At 42.2% G+C, this 25,973-nt stretch overlaps 1 protein-coding gene across 7 annotated transcripts in view; it reads left to right on the forward strand.

Moving 5' to 3' along the window:
• SCAPER (S-phase cyclin A associated protein in the ER) overlaps window positions 1-25,973 on the forward strand; it is a 378,523-nt gene that overhangs the window by 150,146 nt on the left and 202,404 nt on the right. For all 7 annotated transcript variants that reach the window (XM_090028843.1, XM_090028845.1, XM_090028844.1 and 4 more), the window contains one exon: window positions 23,981-24,117. In XM_090028843.1, coding sequence (XP_089884969.1) covers window positions 23,981-24,117 — 137 coding nt within the window. The remainder of the gene's footprint in view (window positions 1-23,980; window positions 24,118-25,973) is intronic.

Raw genomic sequence — 25,973 nt, forward strand, 5'->3', positions numbered from 1 at the left:
AATACTAAGAAGTTTTGTTTCAATGTGTAATAAAACCATGAACAAATTTTCTTGTGGTAATATGATTTAAAAGTCTACCTTAAGACCCCTTTAAAATTTGGCAAATACATGTGCTAAGTGATCATACACAAGTTAAAGACATAAATATTGAACACTTTTTCATTTTCTGGCATAATAGCATGCAATTTATTTTGAAACGGGTAAAGCTTCTGTACATTTTAATCCAAAATACAAATGTGTATTTCAGAATGGATATTGATGTTTTTGAAATGTACGTTTATACTTTTAACAATTTTTAAAAACAGTTTTTTATTGGACTTTTATTACATTATAGTGTTCTGGCTAATACTTATTACATGTCTATTACATTGTAGTTTAGTTTAACTGATACAGGATTTAGGAAAGCTTTGGTGATCAGAACCCAGTGTAAGATACTTCTCCATCTCCCCTGGGTCTAAGTTTAGCTAGATCTTATAAGAATACTTTTTCTTTCCAGACTTTCTGATTCAGGTCAGGCTGGAAATAACACAATAATACAAATAACCAGGTTGATGAATTTTGGGTACTTCTGCTTCTGGTCCTGGTCTAAAGCTAGGCATACAGAAAGGAATCAAAATTAAAAAATAATAATAGAAGAAAAATAAGTGATATTTTTCCGGTTCCAAAAGGCATCAGTTTGATTTGTTTGGGTGACTGTCTAAGAGTGAAAGGTTTTAAGTTTTACCTTAACTGGTTATCTGCTGCAAAAAGAAAATGCAGCTAATTTTGTAATATGTTACATGAAGTGTAAATATATATGGTACTTTTGTATCAGAAATGCCAAATCAGTGGGTATATATAGGGTCAAATTGTGGCATTGAAACGTTGACTTTCTTTTGATGACACATAGCCTTCCAGAGCAACTCAGTGGACAAGAGAAGCATTCCCTCTGTATCACTTATTAGGTGAATGCTGTTTAGCCCCCTGCTACCACCACTAGAGGCCAGCCAATTCTTCTGGCTAAAGGAATCCCAGAATCATGTTCTTCAAGGTATTCTGTGCCCCAGAAATTTGCCAGGGGCAAATTCGCCTGTCTTTGCATTCAGGGAACTCAGATAACTGAAGTACAGCTGTCCTTGCAGCGGGTGCAAGACTTTTGGTGCCCAATTCTGTTCCACCCTGCTCAAATACCTGAAAAAATGTTAATACATCTAGTTTTGTTTATCTTAGTCTTCATTTAAGCTGTAAGAAGATGTTGACCCACTGATGGGTTCATTACTATTTTTTCAGACCCAAGGAATATGGTATAGGACCATGCTTGAATATTAGGACTACTTGCAAACGTTAAAAAAAACCCCCAAAATAATGCTTTACTTTAAACTCAATGCACTTCTTTCCTGAGCCCTGCAGATGCCCAGATGAAGCAGCGCATTACTTCAACCCAGCTCTGCAGTGTCTGTAAAGATCAGGCACTTTAGTGGAGCTTTTTTGCCATTTTTAATAGCTGATTCGATCAGTTTTAGCTGATTCAGTGGGTTACCAAAAAGCCCCGCTGAAGCATCTGATCTCTGCAGGCGCTGCAGAGTCAGGTTGAAGTAACACGCTGCTACTTCTGGTAAAGCACATTTTTCTGTTTGCTTTTTTAATGTCTGCAAACAGCCTACATGTCCAAATACTACTCATTCTGTAAACAGGTTTGCATTTCTAGTGCTGCAAAATGAGGGGAGTACATATGTTTACAGCCTTCTGGCTGGTGTGTGACAAAGTCACTGCAAAGATGTGCTCCAGGGAGTGATAGGGGGTTCCTTCTTTATTTCCTCTTCTGACCCCTGCCCTCAAGAGAGCCTGATTACTGACAGGCTGCCCCTCTCCTATGCCAGGGAAGGGGGGGCTAGTGGGCAAGTTGTTAGTGATCAGTGGGGAGGTGATATTGTTTTGTATATGTATGTATGTACACACTGACAGAAGTGATGTTTATTGCAGTGTCAGCTCCTTGAAAGTGCTCTACAGCCATGCCCTGACAGAAGTGCATGGCTCCAAAATGCTTTAAAAGTGTCCAATCAGGTGACAAATTAACCCTCATTTAATAAAGGCTCAGATGAAGGTGCTCCAAAGTTGAGTGCCTTCATTAACTTCTGTTTGTCCCTGTGCATTATGCAACCATTCATTCCTGCTTGTGGCAGAGGTTCAGGCTAGATGATCTGTTCAAGTCCCTCCTGACCTTAGCTACTATGAAATTATGATCAAACAGCAAATGTCTGTTGGGTTGGGGGGAGGAGGGGTCACTGTAACTTATGGTGATTTCTGTGAAGCGCCATGAATTACAGTGGGGAGCTGGACATCTATCAGTGCCATGTGTGCATTTATATATATGTACACATATGCGGTCTCTGCTATCCCAGAAAACAGAGCTTCAGCCCCTGGTCCTGGCTGGGCTTCGGTTGTTTTTGCAGTGGGCTGTCAAGTTGCCACATCCATCCTCCCTTTGGATCCATTATAACCCTACATGTAACTATACAAATGTTACATTTGGTGATATAAAATGTAGTGCTACAGAGAAGTTCCTCTTTCAAGTCGGAAAACTGCTGTAACACTTGTTCCATTTTTGTAGTGCTACTTGTAGAGGGCACATTTGTATACCCGTTTTTTTGTAACATTTATCCAAATGTAACTTTTGTCCATGGCCTTAGACACCTAGGTGGAGTAGTATCTGACCACTGGTGCTGCCCTCTTCTGACTTGCTTATCTGTAGAAGCTTCATTACAATAGACCTTAATCCAAGATGACTTTAAATTTAAATCCCCCCCAATAATCAGATTCTATACATGTAAATTTTATAAATTTGTTATAGTTTTCCGTGTATAAATTTGATTATTGTAGGGTCTTCTTAAATTTGTCGCCTTCTTCCTCCCCCACTGCTGCTGCAGAGAAAGTGATAGTGGGGGCAGATGGCCTGACCACGTAAAGTGGCCTAACCCTTGCCCCCTGTCATCTGAACCCCCATCACCTCCCTCCCTGCTGCCATACTGGCTGCTTGCAGCCATTAAAACACAAACAAACAAACAAACAAATGTTGCTTGCTTTACCGGAAGAAGCAGCATGTTATTTTAACCCAGCTCTGCAGTGTCTGTATAGATTGGGTGCTTCAGCAGGGCTTTTTGGCAATTTTATCTAAACTGATTCAATCTGGTATTACATAAAAGCACCCAAAAAAAGCCCAGTGAAGCACCCAGTTGGGTGAGCTGGGTCCAGCTAATGCGCTGCCTCTTCTGGGCATGTGTAGGCGGGGCCCGGTGTGGGAGCTTGAAGTAAAGTACCATTTCTTTTTTTTCCTTTTTAACTCTGTGAGTAGCCATTATGCCTGCTCATGAGGGGTGTTACATCTAGGAAGTCTGCTGTTTTCAGCATATTTTGCTTATTGCACAGTTCTTAGTAAGCTATTTATTTAATAAATAAACTAATTTTCTGACCGTGACTATGTATCAAGGTATTTTGGTTCAATTTATTGACATTGACTGAGTCTTTTCAGCTCAGTCTTATTGGACAGTATGCAAGTAAGTATATGTGTGGCCAATGGAGCCTGGCTTAATGGGCTGATCAGAGGCAGGAGTTGACATTTTAATATTGGATGAGATGATAGATAAGGGAAATGCAATGGAGAAGCAGTGACTGTAGAGGGATGTAGAGCAGGGTGGCCTAGTCAAAGCAATGGCTAACACTTATTTTGCAGCAGCCTTCCAGTGGATATAAGTGGGGCAAGATTTTATATGTGAAGGTCAGAGAAAAGGGTACTGTAGTTATCAGATGAGGGGAGAGTCTGGACAAGAATTTTAACCATGTTGTTAGATGAGAGAGGCTGTATCTTAAAAATGTTCAGTGGAAGAAATCTGTAAGACAGACATAGGTGCCTGAAAGCCAGGCAACATAGTGGTGATGTCTGTAGTGATCAAGAAAGGGGAGAGCTGGGGTGGAAGATTAAGAGTTCTTTTAGCTGTTTTCAGCTGGGACTGCCAGCTTAGATATCCACATTGTGCTAATTTTCTCTTGAGGAAATAGATGACCAGGTGACCTATCACCTGGACAAGGGAGAAGAGATTGATGTCATATATCTTGACTTCAAAAAAGCTTTTGATCTGGTATCCCATGATCACCTCTTGGCCAAACTGCCCAGTTGTGGCTTTGGCTCCAGCACGATCCGCTGGCTGGGAAATTGGCTTCGTGGTCGGACCCAGAGGGTTGTGATTGATGGCAGTCACTCATCATGGTGCCCTGTGACCAGTGGGGTCCCTCAAGGCTCTGTCCTTGGACCCATACTGTTCAACATCTTCATTAACGATGAGGACACTGGAGTCAGGAGTGGACTGGCCAAGTTCGCCGATGACACCAAACTTTGGGGCAAAACATCCACGCCAGAAGATAGGCGTGTGATCCAGGCTGACCTGGACAAGCTCAGCAAAGGGGCAGACGAGAACCTGATGGTGTTTAACACTGAAAAATGCAAGGTTCTCCACCTTGGGAGGAAAAACCTGCAGCATCCTTATAGGCTCGGCAGTACTACGTTGGTTAGCACTACAGAAGAAAGAGACTTGGGGGTCATCATTGACCACAAGATGAACATGAACCTGCAATGCGATGCTGCAGCTAGTAAAGCGACCAAAATGCTGGCGTGCATCCATAGATGCTTCTCGAGCAAATCCCGGGACGTCATTCTCCCCTTGTACTCGGCCTTGGTGAGGCCGCAGCTGGAGTACTGCGTCCAGTTTTGGGCTCCACAATTCAAAAAGGATGTGGAGAAGCTTGAGAGAGTCCAGAGGAGAGCCACGCACATGATCAGAGGTCAGGAAAACAGATCTTACGATGATAGGCTGAGAGACATGGGACTCTTTATCCTGGAAAAGCGCAGGCTCAGGGGTGATCTGATGGCCACCTATAAGTTTATCAGGGGTGACCACCAGGATCTGGGGGAACGTCTGTTCGCCAGAGCGCCCCAAGGGATGACGAGGTCGAACGGTCACAAACTCCTGCAAGACCGTTTCAGGCTGGACATAAGGAAGAATTTCTTTACTGTCTGAGCCCCCAAGGTCTGGAACCGTCTGCCAGCGGAGGTGGTTCAAGCACCTACATTGAACACCTTCAAGAGTAAATTGGATGCTTATCTTGCTGGGATCCTATGACCCCAGCTGACTTCCTGCCCTTTGGACAGGGGGCTGGACTCGATGATCTCCCGAGGTCCCTTCCAGCCCTAATGTCTATGAAATCTATGATATTTTTTCTAAGTGGAGAGTAAAGTGAACACATGAGGATAAGAAGAGTAGAAGGGTAAGTCAACAGTGGCAAAAGGACAGTGAGACTGTGAATAAGGGATTTACTTAAGATGTCATGCTGCAATTGTTTTGTTAAAGACATGGCAAAACTGAAGAAGCAGATGATGGATTTGTTGTAAAGAAAATTAGCCTGGTTTTAGCATTTCCTCCATAGATGCCTCCTCCATGTGAAAGCAGTATCATAGGAAATGCAAAATGGTTTGGATTTCTTTTTGTGTCAGACCAACATGGCTACCAAATATATCCCTGGATCATAGGAAATGTATCTTAGGAAAGCATAGTAAAAGGGCTTGGCAGGTCAGGCCTTGCAGTGGGAAACAAAAGCAAAAGAGGCAAGGATGAAAGAAAATAGAGCATGAAAAAAATAGTCATGTCACTAGAAGAAAGGAGGAAGAATGTTGAGAGCAGATGAGAAGTCATCAGTGCTGATGGACTAGAAGTCATGCAAAGAACAAGTGACAGGACAAGGTTGGGACTGATAAGTGATGTTGAAAGAGAACAGGATGGATACAGAAAGAACTCAGTAATAGAAAGCTCACAAAAAGAGCAGTGCTTAGTGAAGATTTATTGAGTCAGATAGAACTCCCCATAATGATGAGTAGGAGAGTTGAACCAGAAATGCAGGTTGGATGAAGATTTGAGGACAAAGAAATGTAAAGTGAAGGGTCTGGATGAGTTATCAACATGGAAACTGAAGCAAGCATGGATCTGTGTGGGAGACTAAGAGGAGAAAAATTAAGGGCAAGCACACCATATCAGAGGGGAAGAGTGATGAGGATAAATTGGGCACATGGTAGATGAGAGCAACATGAAGTAGAATACAGTGATTTTAGAGAAAAATGAGTGGGAAACAAGCAGCAGAAATGGGAGAAGGAAGCCAGCACCTCAACTCTTGTCTGGCTTTAGAATAAGGAGCATGAGGGGAGGAGGGGCCCCAATAAAACAGGGCAGCTGCAAATGTATCATAGAATCATGGAGAAGTAGAGCTGGAAGGGACCTCCAGCTGTCATCTGGTCCAATCCCTTGCCTAAGGCAGGATCATCCCTATACAAACCATAATCTAAATTCTACATAAGGCAACCATCAACCCTGACACAACAGAGACCTAGCACCCTAATCTGCCACAGGTAAAGCAGATTGGCAGCCAATGTCCTTATTCTATAAAATGCAAGTATATGGTCAGCACGTCCTAGGTAGAAGGCCATGTCCCCTGTTACAAAGAAAGATAGAAATCTCTACAGTCCATACCACTTGGATCATGGGGTAAAATCCCTTCCTGACCCCAAATAAAGTGCACAAGTCTGAACCTGAGGGGAGGGGCAAGATCCTTTAGCCAGGAACCTTTGGCTTTGCTCCGAGCAGGAGCATATACACAGCCTTGGCTGTAGCCAACACCCAATGCCTGGGAAGACTTAAAAACACCCTGACACGTATAGCAGAAAGGGGGTGATGGTGGCAGGAGGGGGCAGGGCCACCCATCAAAGCCCAGAAGCATGTGGTAGAACATAGGCATAGTTATGCCTAGATCATCCCCAACCAGTGGCTATCCAACGTCTTAAACACCTCCAGGGGTGGAGGGTCCACAGCTTCCCTAGACAGTCTATTCCACTGCCTCGTTATTCTAACAGTGAAGAAGTTTTTCCAAATATCCAATCTGAACTTACTTTGCTGCAACTTCAGGCCATTGGCTGTGTCCTCTTTGCAGCAAATGAGAAAAGGTGCTTACCCTCTTCTTTATGGCAGCTCTTCAAGTATTTGAAGAATGCTATCATGTTTCCTCTTAAGTGCATTTTCCACATGCTGAATATGTGTAGCTCCTTCAGCCTGTCTTAATATGGCTTGCCTTCCAAACCCTTGATCATCTTTGTTGCCTGCTTTTGGACCTTCTCTAACATCCCTTTTAAAATGTGGAGCCCAGAACTGCACACAGTACTCCACAGGAGACCTAACTAATGCCAAGTACAGGAGGCACTATCGACCTCCTGTGTCATGCACCTAAAGCTTCTATTTATGCATCCCAAAACTGCATTCACATTTTGTGCAGCTGCATCACACTGCAGAGTCCTGTTGAGTCTGTTATCTACCAAGACTCCCAAGTCCTTTTTCATAGTGCTGCCATCCAGCCAGGCGTCTATCATTTTATATTTGTGTTTTTGATTATTCCTCCCGAAGTGTAGAACCTTGCATTTGTCTGCACTGAACTTTATCCTGTTAGCTCTAGCCCACCTTTCCAATCTATCAAGATCCTTCTGAACTGCACTTGCATGCTCCAACATGTTTGTAGCCCTTTCCAGTTTCATGTTGTCTGCAAACTTGCTCAAGAAGCTTTCTCTGCCAGCACCCAAATCATTAATAAACATGTTGAACAGCATCAGGCCCGGGAGAGGCCCCTATGGGACTCAACTCAAAACCTTCTGCCATTCTGAAATGGACCCATTAATAATCACCTTTACTTGTGGCTATGGAGCCAGTTATTTATCCACCTTACAGAAGTTTTATCTAGCCACATTTCTTCAATTTATTTATGAGAAGATCATACCAGACCGTGTCAAAGGCCTTGGTGAAGTCTAGTTATATTATATTCAGAGCATTCCCTTCATCTAACCAAGTACTTACTTTGTCAAAGAAGGAGACCAGTAGGGGTGCATTGATAGAGATTTTTGGGGCTGATACTGATAGCTGATTTTTAAGAAGAAATATCGGTCAATACCAATTCGATTTCTGATACAGCTGCATGCAGCTGGTAAGTATGTTGTGGTGAAAGGGGAGAGGGAAGGGAAGGGGATGGTGTGGGGGGGTAGATCAAGGCCCCTGCAGTGTGTGAGGGAGAGGGGCAGGGGCTGGGGTAGGCGCTGCCCAGCTGGGATGGAGCAGGGCATGGGACAGAACCATGGCTCGTCCAAAAGGCGGGGGGCGGCTTCTGCGGCTCCGTGTACCCCAGGAGGGTATGGGGGCGGTGTACCTCCTGGATCTGTGCAGGGTGGGCTGGGGCCGGGGCAGTGCCAGGCTCTTCCCAGCAGGGGGGCTGATCTGGGCTTTGCTTGGGGCAGGTAGTGATGGCACTGGGAAAGGTCTATGGGGGAGGGGGCTGCAGCCACCCCCAAATTTGCCGTAGCCTCCCCAAAGCCCTCTTCCAGTGCTGTCGCCACCTGCCCCAGGTGCAGCCCGACCCAGCCCCACCCCGCACAAATCCTGGGGCACATGCTCCCCACCCATCCATGCCCTCCCAGATAAGTGGCAGAAGAAGCAGTGGATGCTGCTGGACAAGCAGACAAGTACTAGGGGAGCTGTCAGATGAACAACTCCTGGAAGAGTGGCATGCAGTGGCAAGAACCACTTCCCCCCTTTTCCCATGCCCCCCAAATGAGCCACAGTCCATCCCATGCCCCCACCGCGCCAGCTGAGAAGCACCTACCCCTGACCCACTCCCTCCCTCACTGTGGGGGCTTTGATCTGCCCGCCATACCCCTTCCTCTCCCCCTGCTCCTCCCTCTCTACTTCCACCACACCAGACTTGCACCAGCTGCACACAGCTCTCCACACTGCTGTCTGTGCCTCTCACTGCCTATGTGCTGCACTGCAGCTACGCGCATGCACAGGGCATTTATCAGCCAAATTATCAGCCACAGGCCAATTTCCAATATAGACAATTTTCTTTATATTGTTGCCAATCCGATAGTGGACGAACGTATCGGTGCCCCTCTAGAGACCAGGTTTGACATGATTTATTTTTCACAAATTCATGCTGGCTGCTTGTGATCAGCCTTTCCTCCTTGAAATGCTTGCAAATGGCCTTCCTTAGGATATGCTCCGGGTGTGGAAGCAGGGACTGATGCTTCAGGGGTGTCTGCACCCTGGCTCCCAGCTGTCCTACTCCCAACGCACCTGGATGGGCAGACTGCATTATAGGGGCAGCAGTGGGAGACTTTCTTGAAGTCCTTCAAGCAGGTAAGATTTTTCCTCCCCACTTTCTCCCCTTAGCAAGTCCCTTCCCTCCCCTCTCCTCCCTCCAACATGTCCTCAGCTGATCTGGGGACAGGGTCTTCAAAGTCAGTCCTGTCCTGCTGCAGTCAGGCTGCACATGAAGCTAGACTCAGCTAGAGACAGCACTAGGAGCAGCGGTCAGATTTCATTCCCCCATGCCTTCTCCCTGGATAGCAGGGAACATGGGGGACCCACCCAGTGCTGCTGCTGTCTCTGGCTCCCTGCAGAGCCTGGCTGGAGGGGCAGGAGCAGTTTCTTCTTGGTGACAGAAATTTGCATTCCCAGGATCTCCAATCACTTCTGTTTGTAGAGAGGAGAATGTTGCCTTTTGTTCTGACTTGTCACCCAGTCTTCTAATTTACTAATCAAATTCTTTCTTGCTTTGGAGACTCAAAAAACCCAAAACAGAAGTCCTCAGCTGTTGCTCCCCCAGCATGATCAACTGAAAATAGGTTTAGGGGGTGTCTGTGCCACTGCAAGTCCCCCTGCTCCTCCCCTCCCATGGATCTGCCTGCTCTCCCTGAGTTGCTATTTGGATGAGCATCCAGCAGCCGTTCGGCCCTGGCAGCTGCTAAGTCCTTTCGTCTTCCTGCCTGAGAGTGACCTGGGATAGACCTTTTCTGGGCCACAGCCAGAAAAGTTTGCCTACCCCATCTTAAGACTGTAACAGTCTTCTTACACAGATATAATTATCATTAATACTATTGGCAACCATCAGAACTTATCACCAGTGAATTTATTACATGCTGCTTGTGGAAAAATCTTTCCTCTGTTATCAGGTTGGTAGGATTTCTTGGTTTTGGTGGTTACTATGTTAACTAGTCTCTCAGAATTAATGGAGCTCCTTTCTAGCATCAGATGCATTTAGCAGTCTACTTTGTGGTTGTCATGTATTATGTGCAGAGTCTCAGTTGGAAAGTAATCTCTAGTTGCTGTATTTTACATGAATGACCAAGGGTCAGAATCTAGGTTATGATGCGCTTTAATTCATCCAAACTGAGATGCCTCCTTCTTGAATAGATAACATCTCAGCATTTGGTAGTGCTTGCTATACTTTTCATGAAGAAACTTTGCAGTTAAGTATGCTTTGGAGTCCAAAAGCATCATCTTATATTTTTAAAACGATGCTGTAATATCTCTAATGTTTCCTTTTTCTTAGATAAAAGGTTTAGGAGGTTTATATATAGACAAACACTTTCTTATAAAATAACGGAGTAGGTTTTCAGTTTGAAGCAGCACAGTTGAAGCAGAGAAGGATATATCCAGTAGGAATGTGACTTCGTGGGTGACCTTACTAGTTTTTAGCAGTAATGGTTTTGGCAGTGCAATTTTTCATGCAGCTTGTGGATGAGGCACATCTGTTGTATTTGGAAAGCTACAAAACTGTCAAAGACTGAAAGTCAAAATAGTAGAATGGGACTAAAGCCATTTCTTTGTGGATCAGTTGAATGTTCTTTCTGCTTTCAGTTCTATATCCTGATTTTTAATTGTACTGTCACCCTAGAAGTTTATGTTTTTGGAAGATTCATTAAGTTTAAAACTTCAAGCACTTAAATTGCTGCATTTGAACTTTGTTTTAAAAAAAGTACTATTCAGGATAATGCAATTTTTTTTCAAATAATTATAGATTTGAGTGTTATAATAGGCCATTGTGGTTTTCTGCTTATGGCTGGAATTGTCTTGATAGTTTATTGATCTGTTGGGCATTAAAATATCTTTATATTAATTACTGAAAGTCCAGTCTGTCAGTATATTGTTTTGTCTGTTTGTTTTGTAATTTTCTATACTTGTTTTAATTACTCATTACTTTTCAAATTAAGGATCTGCATAGTTCTTTGCAGGAACAGAGCCTCTAACTGTACTTTCTTATACCTTCTGATCAGGTTCCTCTTTTCTATCCCCTTAGGATACAGGTGTCAGACATGGCCTGCAGGCCAGATCTTGTGGGGTAGTGGTGGATCATCTTCAGATCTGGCCGGCAGGGCGTCTTAGGGCAGCTGCTAGAGCCACTGTATTGATGTGGACCAGTGCCCAAGAGGGTAACACTGCTCCCATTGTTAACTACAATTGACAACAATTGGGAATGGGAAAATGGGAGGTGGGGGGAGTAGTGGTAAAGCCCCAATCCCTGGTGCTGTAAGGGAATATGTCCTGCCATCTAATTTGAGCATGACTCTCCTTCCTTAGCATAGGTACTACAGTAATTTAGGGTTCAACACTGAACCAGAATGACAGGTAAATTACAGTGGTGGTAAAAGACTGAATCTGAAAGAATCAAAACCAGTATAATAGGCATACTGAGAAGGCTGTATGCTGATCACACTCCCAAATTTTTGGACCTGTGGGGAGTCCCATGGGCCGGATCTGGAGTGTAGATTCATGTCATCTGGCCTGTGGGGCTGGAAATTTGGTGGTAGTAGGAGCACCAGCTGCCATATCTGTCTTCTGGAGCCACAGTAATTAATGCTGCCACCACCCAGTTCCAGCCCCACGGGCCAGATGACACAGCCATACACCGCTCATACATATGAGGCTGGCTGTGGCTGGATGAGTTGATCATCACTAGCTTAGGTCCCTTTCTCTTTGCCCTTTTCCTTTTATATGTTAATTTTTTGTGCATATTTTGGAGCTTTGGGGGGGAAAGGCTGTTACTGACAATAGTGGGTTTTAGACATATTTTGCACAGCTAGTGCCTAAACTTGCTTGTGTAGTCTACACTGGAAGCTTTTACAGAACAAATTTCCTTCTGGAGCTCTAGTGTAGAGGAACATTCTGTTGCTTCCAGAGTTTATGTTGAATTGGTATATGTATCTGAGGGAATTTTTTTAGCAGTTTCCTGTTATAAACAAAATCTTATTTCACTTCAAAATACAAGAGAAGAAAATCTGTAGTTACAAGTGTGTGAAAGGGGCACAAACTGAAAATATAAATCAGACTAGGAATGATACGGTAAATTTGTACAGATAAACCTAAACTTCATAAGTTACCTATACCAATTAAAACAGAAAATGAAATATAGCATCTGATGCAAATAGAGCATCATTGGTTAGGTATTTAAATTGTCATTATTAAATAAGTGCATAGTCCAAAAAAGAGGAAAGAAAGCAAATAAATATGTTTTTTCAAATTGTTTAATGATGTTTTGGCAAGAAATCAAAGAACCGACATTTGAAGAGAACCATCCTGCCCCATAATATTTGCATTAATCCCAGCTGTCACTCAGATTTTTATACTCAAGCAATATATGGATTTAAATGGGTGTGGTGAGAAAAGTTTTCTGAGAGTAAGAAAAATCAATGCCTGATGATTTTAGAACAGATTATTTATAGAAATTCTGTACTCAACTTGAGTCCACACTCTTGGTTTTTTTACTCAAACAAAATCTGAGCTATTTATTTTTGTTAGGAATTTTGTTTATGTCTGATCAGTTTCCAGAATAACAGTAGGAGTAAAAGTGAGGAACGCTTTCATCACTCCCTTCTTGCACAGAACTCAGTAATCACAGAAGCATGTTTCAGCATTTCTGTTTGTTCTTCTTGTGCCAATATCAAAACTGTTTTGCAACTTTATCTTCAGAAGCACCTTGAATAGTGGCATACGAATTATCAAGCTTTCGCTTTAGACACGGAAGTACCTAAACACCTATGAAAATACCTGAATACCTGTGAAAGTCTGGACCTAACTCCTACTGACTTCAGTGAGAGTTAGGTGCCTTAACTGACTCTGAAGATCTAAGCCAGCATCCAGTGACTTTGTGCTTTATTTGACATATCAGTACTCAGTGGTCTTTCAACACCTATCTGGCTTTGGAAAGTTTGAGCACCTGTATATGTACAGTACACTATTTTGTACTTTTAATTCAGGACATTGTATTAGCAATGAAGTTTTCACAGTTTGAAGAATAAGGGTAAAGTGCTAAAGGTTCATATTTTTAAAATGTATTATTTTATATTTGAGTTCCTAACCTGTGTCTTTTGTGCCTGCAGCTTTTCAGGGGCATAAAATATCTGTCCCATTTGCCTGCAGTGTAAGTGGAGAAACATGCAGATAGCCTTAGTAGTATGTCCAGTGATCAATGGCCTTGCAAAAAGACACAAGTTTTTCAGAAGCTGCTACATAACATGTAATATACAAATTCTTGTAGGTCCAGTAAAGTTTTACAAGATTTTAAATTACCACGTTTACAAAATGCCATTAAATATAAAATTGAAATATATGCAATAACTTCTGCGTGCAATGATTTGTCTCATCCATTGGGTATATCTGTTTAAGAACAGATGTTGTATACACTACTATTTTTTTAATACAATATTCTTACTATGGCTATGATAAAATTACGTAAAAGCCCATTATACGGAATAGAAGAGTTTTTAGTTCATTGATTCTCAACCAAGGTGCTGATGCTGAGAGAGATCTTTTGAATGGCGTCTCAGAGTGTAAGGAGATAAGCAGATGTAAAGAGATAAGCAGAGAAGTTCAAGCTCAGTCTCAGACCTTGCCTGGCTGTTCCCCTACCCCACTACCTGGCCCCTTTGTAACTAGGTAAGCACTGTAATAAGTTTGTGTCTCGTATGAGGTGGTTCTCAATTCACAAAAGTTACAGAAGGATGCCTTGAGTCTAAAAAGGTTGAGAACCACTTTTCTAATTACTGAATGTGGCAGGACAACCTAGGGGTGCCGTGTCCTCCCCTGATGTCCTTGCCTACCTTGCCAAGTCTGGGTCCTGAACGCACCCTCTGTCTCGTCCGCCATGTCTTTGATCTTATATTATCAATAGGAGGCTGCCTTCTTGCCCCCCCTGGCACGGGGCCGGTCTTGCTATACCATGATTCCGGGGCTACTCCCTGTGCCAGCCCTCGCCGGCCTGTCTCTGTGACTGTTCTAAGTAGCCTGCTCTCTCTTCAGGCTTCCTAGTAGACTTGCCCTTCTCTCCAGGGCCTTCCACTGGGCTTGCCCCCTTCCGGGGCTTCCCCTTCACAGGCAGTGCCCCACTGGGCCTGCCCAATGTCCCATATACGCGCCCTATCCCGGGGCCTGCTCCAAGATACGCCCCCTCTCTTGGGGCCTGCTCCAAGATACTCGTGCCTCACGCGCTCCCGTGCCCCCACCGGGGCCCTTGCTCACGCTTCTCGCGCTCTCCGCCCCCACCGGGGCCCGCCCGCACTGGGGCCTTGCTCACGCCTCCTGCACCCGTCCGCACTGGGGCACTCTATGCCCAACTCGGGCTTCCCTGAATTGGGGCTCAGGCGGCCTCAGCCTTACCTGGCCCCCGGATCCCTTTTCGGATCCTGCACCCGACTCGGGCTTCTCAGGATTGGGGCTCAGGCGGCCTTAGCCTCACCTGGCCCCCCCAGACCCGCCTCTTCAGGCCTATGCCCCACTGGGGCTTCTGCCTACACCGAGCTCTTCCCGAAGCTGCCCCCACTGGGCTGGGGTCGGGACACCCCCAAAACACGGCACCCCCAGTGGTGCCACGAACACCCCCACTTTACTGGGGAGCTCCTAATGAGGCCTCCCCCACCCCTACATCCTCGGCCGATCCTCCGGTGTAATAATCACAACAACCAAACAAAACAGAAACACAAAGCCCCTAGGCCATAACTGGCTCTGGCCTCAGCCTTCTCTGTTTATGAAGGCCAGGCCCTGCCCCCTGGCGGTCAGCTGACCCAATTAGTTGCTTTGGCAACTCACAGCTGTGCTGCCCTATTGAGTGGCAGCTAAGCCTATATCACCATTATCAGTAGCAGGCACCCTGGTGCCCTGCTACACTGAATTACTGAACACATAGTACACAAAATTACAGGTAGCAAAAACGTTATTGCCCAAATATAAGATAATGATGTGCAAATATCTCAACACACAATGTCTGCTCTATTCCAGTGTTTTACCGTAGGCTGTCATAGCGCTCAATACTGTACGAGGGCCCAATTGTGCAGTCATCACTAAGTATTCTGCAAGTTGATTGATTTCAGCAGGTGCTACTATTTGCGAATAAGGAGGCCATCAGTCACATTGCATATTTTTAATCTTACTCGGGGGACAGAAAATGTAATGTTTGCTTCTTTACAGCTCTAATTTCAAAATCTAATTTAATATACTGGACCTTTTGAGGAGGTGTACAGGTAGAAATGAAATCAGTCATGTTAAAATTATGAAATGAGTGAAAATGCTAGAGTTCCATTAGGTAGTTTTAGTATAATAATAATAATGCTTAGAATTTGCACTGGCCAGAGTTTAAAGGACTGGACGTGGTTTTATTCCATTGGGATTTTGGGGCATTCATCTCTCAAGAAGTACTTTAGCACCTTACAGACTCTGGTCTGCATTGCTTAACAACCTCATATTGTAAAATTCATTCATTAGTTTTCATAATACCAATATGAAGTAGGTAAGTTAGTGGTTGCATTTCTTATTACACATAACATTTACTCAGAGAAGTGCTTTTGGCAAGAACAAAATAAATTTCCAGACAGCGTATATTGTCTTGATTAGAGAGTAATCTGACGTAAGAGATTCCATAACATAAATATTTATTGCTAAAGTAAAAGCTTTACGAATATTAGGCAAATTTACTTGATAAATACAGTACTGTTAAGGGCCCAGTCTTTCAAACACTGATAATTTCAGTAACTTTGCTGGTTTGAACTCTTACTGTGGTGTAGGAGGGTTGATGGATTTTAAAAATATATGTTATTTTCAGTCAAATTTTAGAAGCTTAATGGAAAGTTGAAATAAATATACCTCTGATGTTCCATAGCATGACATAACAGCTTCTGGGTTCACAGAATAAATCTGTCATTCAATACTATCTGAAGTAGTAGTTGTACTTCTTGTTTCACACCTGAAAGGTGCTAGATCTGCCTACAATGCTAATCCTACACTTTGATCTGTACCTTCAAAAAGTGACAGTTATTTGTGACACAAGGTGTTATTACTCTAGTCTTATTTTAATGAGCTGTAAGGATGAAGTTTGATATTAATCCAAACTGCCACATTTGAAAGCTGAGAACTCTGAGAAACATTCTTTACTAAGGTGCTTGAGTTCATGTTTTGTAGCTGTTCCATGTTGTGTTATTGACAGCCAAGACCTCTCTTGGCCCTCACAGGATGATAAATGAATAAGCTTGTTGAACTCTGTAGTTCTGGTTGAGTCATCTATTAAACTGAAGATTAGATCAGGAAAGAGACTATTAGAGTCTGCAAAAAGGATACAAGGCTTTTTCTCATTCATCATTCCCACCTATCAGAAATCTGATAGAGCATTTGCAATTGTCATTGAGTGGCAGGGGGACAGCTGGTTGATTATCATCTTATATCTAAATGAAGATGGCTTGGGGTTTTTTTAGGGTTTTTTATCTGGTGTCTATTTCAAAGCAGAGGTTTAGCTTCATTTTATTCCTGCTGTCACTTTGCAGGGTACTGTAAATAGTCTGTAGATCCGATAAGCACAAAGTTTGATTCCACACTTACAGCATCTGATAAACTCTGTGATCAGTTCCACACCTGTAGAGGCTAAATTATGAGCGTTTAAATGTTTTTTAAAAAATGAAAAAGTTATGAATTCCACAAGGTTATCAGCTTGAGCCATGAGGTGGGGTAGGACTAGTAGTACTGCCAGTGCTATAATATACATTAAAGAATCCATTTGAAAAGATTTAATTTACCTGTTGAATTTTACTGCAGTCATTTATAATTCTCATTGTTGTTGTTTTATTATATATTAATCAAACACCTAAACATGTTCCAGGGACTTGATAAGCCTATGTAGCAAAACAATAGTGCATTGCATATTAGGGGTATGCAAAGGAGGCTGTATTTGATTTGGATTCAGCCTGCTTTGAGGGACAGTGATTCGATTCACTGAGTCAGATCACTGTCCCGATTTGATTCAGCCGAAACTGAAACTGAAGATTCAATTCGACCATAGACACAATTTTATATGTTTTTTCTACGTACTTCAGGTACCAGATGCAGCTTGTGAACACTGAGATGGTGGGGTGGATGAAGTATCCCACGGGAGTGCAGGGGGGTCCCCCATGTGCTCAGCAGTGGACCCCCATGCACTCCTGGGCTCAGTGATCAGCCCCTGGGAGACCTTGGGTGCCCTCCCAGACCAGGGAGGCACCAGTTGCCGAGCCGGGATGTGGGGAGGTGCCCTATGTGCTCTGTGGTGGACCTGGAAGTAGACTGGAAGTACTTCTGGTCCACTTCCGGGTTTGCCACCGAGTGTGCGGGGGACGTTCCATCCACCCCACTATGTCAGAGTTCATGAGCCACACCTGGTACCTTGAGGTAAAAGGTAAAACATATAAAGCTGTGTCTATGGCCAAATTGTTGAATCTCTCTGACTCTCTCCAAAATGATTTGGAGGCTTCTGATTCAATTCACAGAGGTTTAAGGGGCTCCTGATTCAATTCAGATTCGGTGATTCAGACACCAAAATGGGCCAAATCTCCGAATTGAATAGGCAGCCGAAGCTTCGCACAGCGCTATTGCATAGGTCTTGCTTTTCTTAAAATGAAAAACAAAAATTTGAAACCTTTAAGCCAGCAGGGCTTGATGTGGCTAGATAAAGGGTAGATTTAATGTTAAAATGCAGAGCTCTGTGCTGAGGTACCTTTAAGACAACTTTGCACAAGCAATCAGAATCTGATCAGGGCGAAGTACAGACAGTCAAAGTCGGAGACTGAATCAATTCAATCTTCATAGGTTAGTCTAAGCTCTGCATAGGTTGAACTAATAAGCAAATGAATAGACATTTCCCTTTTGATTTCAGGAATGCAGCTGCATGCCTGCAGTGGCTCTGGCCAGAAGCTGTGTGGGTGAAGGGGCACTAGAGCACACCTCCCTGGGCCAAAGCTAGCTGACCCATCCTGCAAGGTGGAGATATGCAGGGGAGGTACAAAACATCATTGGATGCTGGGGGACTGTGAATTAACTTGAATCTGGAAGGGATCTGGGATAGAAGTTCAGTAAACTGATTTAACTTTAATCAATTAAATCTAATACAGCATCCATTCAGGTTTATCTTAAACCGGTTTCAGTCATTTTGAAAGCAGTTTATATGCATTGAACTTCTGTTGTGTTACAGATTTGAACTGGTTTCTGATTACTTATACTGGTTTATTTGTAATTTCTTTCTCTAGCCCAGAAGTGCAGCAGTTGAGAGTTTCATGGGTGCTGGCATGGCTGGCTCATGTTCTACCCTGCAATTTTTTCCCTTAGCAGTTAGTAGACATCAAGAGTTTGGGAGAGGTTGCCAGGTTTTCAATAGGGAATTGAGCCAAAGAGGGAGAATTCTGAAAGAACATCCATAAAGAAATAGACTTATTGGCCACTGTTTTTTTCCTTTTCAGGGATATTTAAAGGGAATCTGGTTAAAAAAGTAATGGGATGATATTTATAAAAATACCATTTGAATTATCATCAGGAGAAAGTATCTAATAATTAAATCTGTTAACCAAAGGAATAGGATTCCAGAGGATAGTGTTAAAAAAACTTCTTTGCTTGAACCATCAAGAAGGGGCAAAACACTGAAAAATGTGTAATCCAAAACACATTAAATTGTATTTTGTTAAATATGTATCCTCTCAGATATGCAGGATGGCAAGTTAACATTGCATTAACTTTTCAAATTTCCTGTGATTTGTATATTTAATTTCTCACTCACAGTGTTGGTTTAACATTCATTTGCATTGTATGATTTAAGATAGAAGTGTCAAACTTAATTTTGACTCTATGTATTGCTAAGCTAGATTGTACTGTAATGTATTACAAAAACTAAACAGCCTTTTTCCAGGAAATGTCACAACAATTTATTAATTTTTTAACAGACATATTTTTTTCCTGAATGAGTAAAAGAAAATATGATTGCTTGTGTTCTGGAAAACACTATCTGTATTGCTGAAAAATTGCTGAAAACATTGTTGAACAATATTTTCTCCTGTCACTTTTTAAATTTATTAGTTAACATTTTATTTATTTATTCCAGTTTTTAATGGCATTTAAGAAAGGAAAGGGGGCCCTACTTCTGATTATGATCCTGCCTATTTCCAAGGATTAATAGAAATAAATAGAAATTTCTTATTTCTTTTTCCTTCAAAATGAGTTCTGTTTTTCAAGAAACAGAAAAAATGGCTTACTATTTTAATAAATGCAATGAAAATACTCCAGTAACTAAAATGAATGTATCTAATTAATTTCTTGGTGCTCCTTTCTTTGGGCTCATGATCTCAAAATATAGTTTGTTTTAATCAGCTCAAGCAATTAAACTCCAGTATGGAAATCTGTGAGTTTCACTAGTTAAAATAAAAATGCTTTGAGGTGACACTTGGATGGTATGAATACATCTTATACACACTTACAGGCAGATAGACTTAGGCTTATATAGAACACAGGGTTACAGATGACTGCTCTACTGAACGCTACCCAGGATCAATCAGTACAGAACAGTAGAGACATCAGACATGGAGACTGCAGTAAATTATGCTTACATGACTCTTCTATTTATTTTGGGTTGCAGTATTTGATAGAGGGTATAATGCAACATGGAAATTATGTAGGTGCAGCAAGATGGGAATTGTCTATGTAGGGGGCAGCTTACTTTCATTTAGTGAAAGAAGAGTGTATCTGTGTTGGAGTTAGGTGAATGCAAATGATAGCAGTTTGAGGAACTGGCTGGGGAAGCACAGTAAGAGTGTATGCAGAAGGAAGAATGAGAGCTGAGAAAGCAAAATGTAGCAAAAGCTCAGAGGAAGGACTGACTGAGAAAAACCTGGCTGTAAAAGTAACAACAAAATACAGAAAAAGAAAAAGGGGGCTTAGGTAAGAAGGACTAACCATTATGAGCAGGAGTGCGTAGGAGCTTGGAACTTTTTTCTTCTGTTGTTCTGAACTCTGTGGCTTCGCCTCCCCTGCTTTAGCCATGCTGTCTGTGGGGAGCCAGGCTTTGCACTCTGCTCTGGCCATAGCAGCCATGGGTGGCAGCCAGGCTTGGGCACTGCTGGCGGGAGGGGATCAGGATGATGTGGACTTTGATTCCTGGCCCCATAGCCCTGGCAGCTGGAGGTCCCCTCCAGCAGGGCTGTGGGTGCAAGGTGAGGTGGGGCTGGGGGTCAGGAATGAGGGGCAATGGCATGGGCAGGCACCAGCATATCAGGGCTGCTTAATACCACAAAGCAGTGGGGAGGGGAAAGGGAACAGCTGCAGCTGGACCCGTGTCCTGTTGAGAGAAGGGGTCAGGGGGAACTCTGACTTTCCATGATAAACCCAAAATCAAATGCCAAAATGTATAGGTTTTTAGAATTTATTTTATGATGGTGATTGAGGCACTGGTAGTCTTCCAAATTGCTTTAAAATTGTAAATACATCAATAAAACATCATGCTCAACTGATATATGGCATTTTATTTTAACCATGGAAAAATGTAGATTTTGGAGCTTTTAATTAGAGACTTTGCTTTTTTTCCTATCAGGGAATTAGTGACTCTTAAACAGAGAAAACCAGAATCCTTGCCGATCCGTACACTGAGGACTGCCTCAGAATGCATTTCTCTCAGAGCAAATGAAAACTGTGAGGCAGATTGTGACTTGATCTGCTCCTGGGTTGGTGTGTAACTGTGTTTTGCATTGGGTTTTGCAACAACGCGTCTTTCATGTGTATAGGACACTTTTTTGATAGAGTTGTAAAGGCTTCTCTTTTTTTTATATTTAAACTGTTTTGGAATAAGTTTGTTCTTTTAGGATTGAAAATAGCCACAAAGAAATTTAATTGAAAACATTAACTCCATATTTAATTATGAAATATGTTTTATATTTCTTTTTATGTAGGAGTACATGGGCTTCCACATGAAATTAGATCACTAGTCTGTCTGACTTAAAATCACATCTCTAACAGTGTTGCAACAAAGAAATTTAAGCAGAAAATACAAGAAACTGTCTTGGCCCAATCTACAGGCCATGAAAGTTGGTGGAAGAGCTCCCATTAACTCCAGTTGTATAATGGGCTCATATCAATTAATAATGCCTTCTTTCCTGGAGCAGAGGTGTTTCCAAGAAAGGGTCTGTGACCACCGGGCTTCGAATAGCCGCTCTCGGGCAGCCTTCGCTCTGTTGTTAGACATCAAATGCCTTATGAATTAGTGTCATCGCCCAAGTTGATGTCTTCCCCCCGGGTTGCCAATCCCGTTCTCTCCTGCCACGACTTGTTTTTCCTTGAGTAGGCGGGGTTGGTTGTCGAGTGTATACGGTGGCCCGTGGTTCGCCCGGCGGTTATTCACGGGGCTCCGCCACCCCTACACCCCAGCATCAAGCCTCCTTCGGCACATCACCCATCCGATTGGTCTCATCCCCTCTTTGGGGTAACGCCTTCCAACTTTGCCTCTATGTGCCACAGCCTGTAGCCATGTTCACCTGTAGGGGCCCGCCTGTCTGCCCTCCTCACCTTCACCCCTTCCTTCAGGGGAAAACTCTCTAAAAACTGGTAAACCTTCTGAGGCTTCTCTTCAGCCTTGCTCCCTGGGGTGCGCGCCCCCTTCCACTATGCCCCTTCATCCAGGGTAACTAAATAAATATAACAACAAAATACTGAATAACAGGCCACTCCCTGCCCTCTTACTAGCCTTCCCAGAACTCTCCCTGGGGGGTTTTGGTCCACTCCGGACCCGTCACCTCCAGCATTACTCTCGTCTGCCCATCACTCCATCTGGGACTGGCAGCAATGCCTGCCTGACTGTACCCCCTCAAGGCTCTCCCGGGGTCTTCTCCCCTTGGCTTGGCTTCCTCTGTGCCCCGTCGTCCTGGCACTCCCACATGTGATCAGCATTGTTCCCAGGTGCTGCTCCAACTATGTCTCTGGCCGGCATGCCTGCTGCTCCCTCGTCCAGTACGGGCTCCTGTCAGGGTGCTCTGTCTTGCGCCGTCAGCATTCTCCCTGGCTTGCCAGGCTCCGTGTGTCCTGTGGGGAGAGTCCCTCTCACTGCCAGCAGCGGCTGCAGCTCCTCGCCCATGCTGTCCGCCCCATCCGCGGCACTGGCTGCCATTTTTAACTCCGAAGGCTGGCATCTGACACTGACATCATCAGTCGACTGTAATTGAATAAAAAGCTGGCTGACGAGCTGCACGGGCTCTTCATTCTGCCCCTTGCATGCTGCATCTCGAGCTGCTGGTATTTCCCCTTACTATGTCTCCTGGGACAGGGTGAGGACAGAAGAGAACCTGTTCTTGACATGTTGAAAGACTGAATTCAGAAAGAAGATGAATCAGACCAGGTGACTGTCAGCAGTCCCTCAATTCATGGATGACAATCTTCCAGTAAATAAGAAGGTCATTACTGAGTCTGTAGATGACTTGAGGAGGCCAATCCAAGATCTACATGTTGATGTCAGGTCACAGCTCTTTCCCTTTTTGTATCTCATTTATTTGCCTCTATAATGAGGCAAGTGAGGTATGATAGGTGTTATCAAGAAGAGGACACAAGACTGAATGACTCACTTTTTCATGGTCAGACACAAGGAGATTGTTTACTCCAACTGGCACAATAACAGCTGAACCTAATAGGGAGTCATCTGTTGAGGAGAGCAAGCAGTATTTGTAGTACTGCTCTCACGTGGAGGACAGCTTTAACTATCTGTTACAAGGCTAGCTTGCAGAGCCTGAATTAGGCATTCAGCAGATCTCCAAATGATTTGGACAAGCTTCTTCTCAGTACTGTAAATTTTGGGGCCTTTACTTGCTGTGTTCCTACCTAAAACAGGAATTATGGGAATTTGGTGTCAGCAGCCCTACTCCAAACAAATTTCCCATGAGTGGGACCTCTGTAATGTAGGATATTGTAGGAATCTCAGCTGAATATCCTAGTACCAAATATGATCCTAAATTTTCTATTATTAAATCAAAATGAAGTCATGTGAAATGCAGGCATGTGAAAATGTTAATATTTTGTCTCTGGTTACATGATAACCCAGCATTGATTTTTAGCTGTGTGAAGAAAGGTATACATAGCAGATATATTATGGGAGTTCTCTTCTTGGCTAAGCTTTTGCTTTGAGAAAAATCTATTGCGCCTTTACTGCTGTGTATAAATTTGCTTTTAATCTAGTAGAAAGTGTTTTACATAAATTTCACTTGGTTGTGAATGGCATAACTGGTCTTTACTCATCATCATGAGAAATTTACAGCAAACTTTCTTTCATTGCATCATAGAAGTGTTCATAGATTAGATGTCCCATTATCATAATAAGTTACCTAAAAAAGAAAAAGAAAAGGCTTTTCTGATTTTACCAAATATAGGCCTTCATCCTAATTAATTTTTAGTGTGCAAGAATTTTTATTAAAGTTGATATGACAATTTATAAACTGAGATACCATTTGGTATTGTTTTCCTTGTCTTTTTAATTAACATATTTTCTTTGCTTTAAATTTATTTTCTTAATCACTGACTTTGATCTGACCAAAAGACAGTTCTCTGTCCTTTTTTTAGTTTGCATACAGTGTTCTAATATATGAAAAAGTAATATGATACCATATAACGTAACAGATAGGAACAAAACATCTTGAAAACATGGACCAAAGTTCATATGTAAACATTTATTTGTTCATTTTCTCAGCCATTTGATAAATAGCATCAGTGCTCTTCAGGTGCAGAGTCTTAACTATCTTCACATTCAGTAGACAATATTTCTCTATCTTCTGCAGGAACACCTGTCATTGAAGAAGTATATTGTTGATATTGTGGTTGAAAACTCTGTTCCAACAGAACCTTTAAAAGATGGAGAGGAAAAGCAAAAAACTAAAAAGAAAGCCAAGAAGCTGAAGGCACGGATGAACTCCAGGTAGCACAACTGCTCCTTAAGTTTTGCTCTAAACTTTGTTTTTTGTCCTTTAAGAGGAATGCTATGGAAGGAGGAAAAAAGCGGAAAGTTATTTGCTTCAGGAATGTCTTGAAAATAACACTGATGAGCCTAATTTATGGCCACTTTCTCTGATTGAGAAAGAAAACTGAATATCGATCCAGAGCCCTTGCTTTCACCTGTTAAGAGCTTTTCTCATAATTGGATGCCGGTGCCCTGCCAAAACTGTAGCCTCTTTCAGCATACAATAGTATGTTTAAGTATGTGTAAACCATGCCTATTTTTCTTCCTAGCTATTGATTTTTTTAAATGAGGTATCAAAGAAAATCAATAGTAATCAACAAATAGAAGCCAGTCTGCTGTAGTGTCAAATCCCATGGCTGGATTTAATCAATTTTGTTGCCTGTCACAACAAGAAAAAGTTAGAAATATCTTAAAATGGAAAGTGAGTTGTCAGACCTGTAGTTTGTCATTGGCCTAAAAAGCGACATCTGCAGATCAGAAAGATACCTAGGACATCATTATACCATGAACAGTTCTGTCTTAGTATATTCGCCATATTAGTATAAATTCACTTGATATTATTATCTGGACTTCCTTGTAAATATCATCTTGTTTAATTAAAACAGTGATTCTCAACTGGGGTGCCTTGAGATCCTCCCAAGCATGCTGTAAGGTGTTGCACAATGTTAACACAGTGGGGTGTACAAACATGATTCACAAAATAAACCCAGAGATTTAAACTACACATTAATAGTGTTAAAACCATTCTGATCTGTTGTGGTCGTTTATGAATTATTTGCAGCAGACTTGCTCTGTTATTTTTCTGTAGTCAAGAAGAGAGTGAAAGCTAAGAGCTGGCATTTTCTGAGGGGTGCCTTAAACCAAACAAGAGGTGCCTACAAAGATTAAGAACCACTGATTTAAAACACTAGTTCTAAACATTTAAAGTTTATTATTTAATGTATTTTTCTTACTTGGTTCTAATTGTGCTAAGGAGGTTTCAGAGTAGTTTTTAATAAAAGAATGCTTTAATTGAATAGTTTATTGTATTGTAATAATGTGAATGAAGGTAACTGCCACAATAATTCTACCCCTTTTTTCTTTTTCATTTTGTTGTTTGCTTTATTTTCCTGGTTTTGGGGTGTTTTTTATGCATCTTATGTATGAAAATTGCCAAATTATAGTTTACTGTTGCACAAATATATGTACTGAAAGCTATTGTCTTTCCAGGTTTTGACTGCTGAGGATGGCAGGGTTTATTACTGATTTGTCACATTTATTGAGGCCAGTCTTACATTCTTCACTGTAGCAAAATTTCTACTGAATTTAGTGAGAGATTTAGCCAAATAAAGAATTTATGATCAAGCCAGTTGTATGTAATTGGGATGGTTAACTGAAGTATTCTTTCATTTCATCTTAAATTTTTATGTATCAGACTCTCATATAAACTAGCACATTTCTTTGTTAATTATTATACCATAATAATGTAGTGCAATTTTACAAATTATTTAGAGCGCTGAAAACTTTGGTGACATCTTCAAATTTCAAAAAAAAATTTAGAAAAATGAGTAAAGAATACAATGGTTTTATATTTTTAATTTCAAGGAACAGGCAAATGATTTTCTGTTACTTTAGGTCATTTATCTTTGGGAGCGAGATAGGTTGGGAGTTCAGTTTAACATTTAATGATAAATCTTTAAATGTAACTATAAAAGCTTCAACAACAATATAGTACATGGTTCAAGCCTGTAGCAAAACAAAACAAAGCTTGTTCCATAAGATGTAAAACAAAACCAAAATCTTTAGCTATGTATATTAAGGAAAATAATTTCAAC

The sequence above is a fragment of the Crocodylus siamensis genome, chromosome 15 (assembly GCF_052110815.1).
Source record: "Crocodylus siamensis isolate JL-2025a chromosome 15, ASM5211081v1, whole genome shotgun sequence".
NCBI lineage: Eukaryota > Metazoa > Chordata > Crocodylia > Crocodylidae > Crocodylus > Crocodylus siamensis.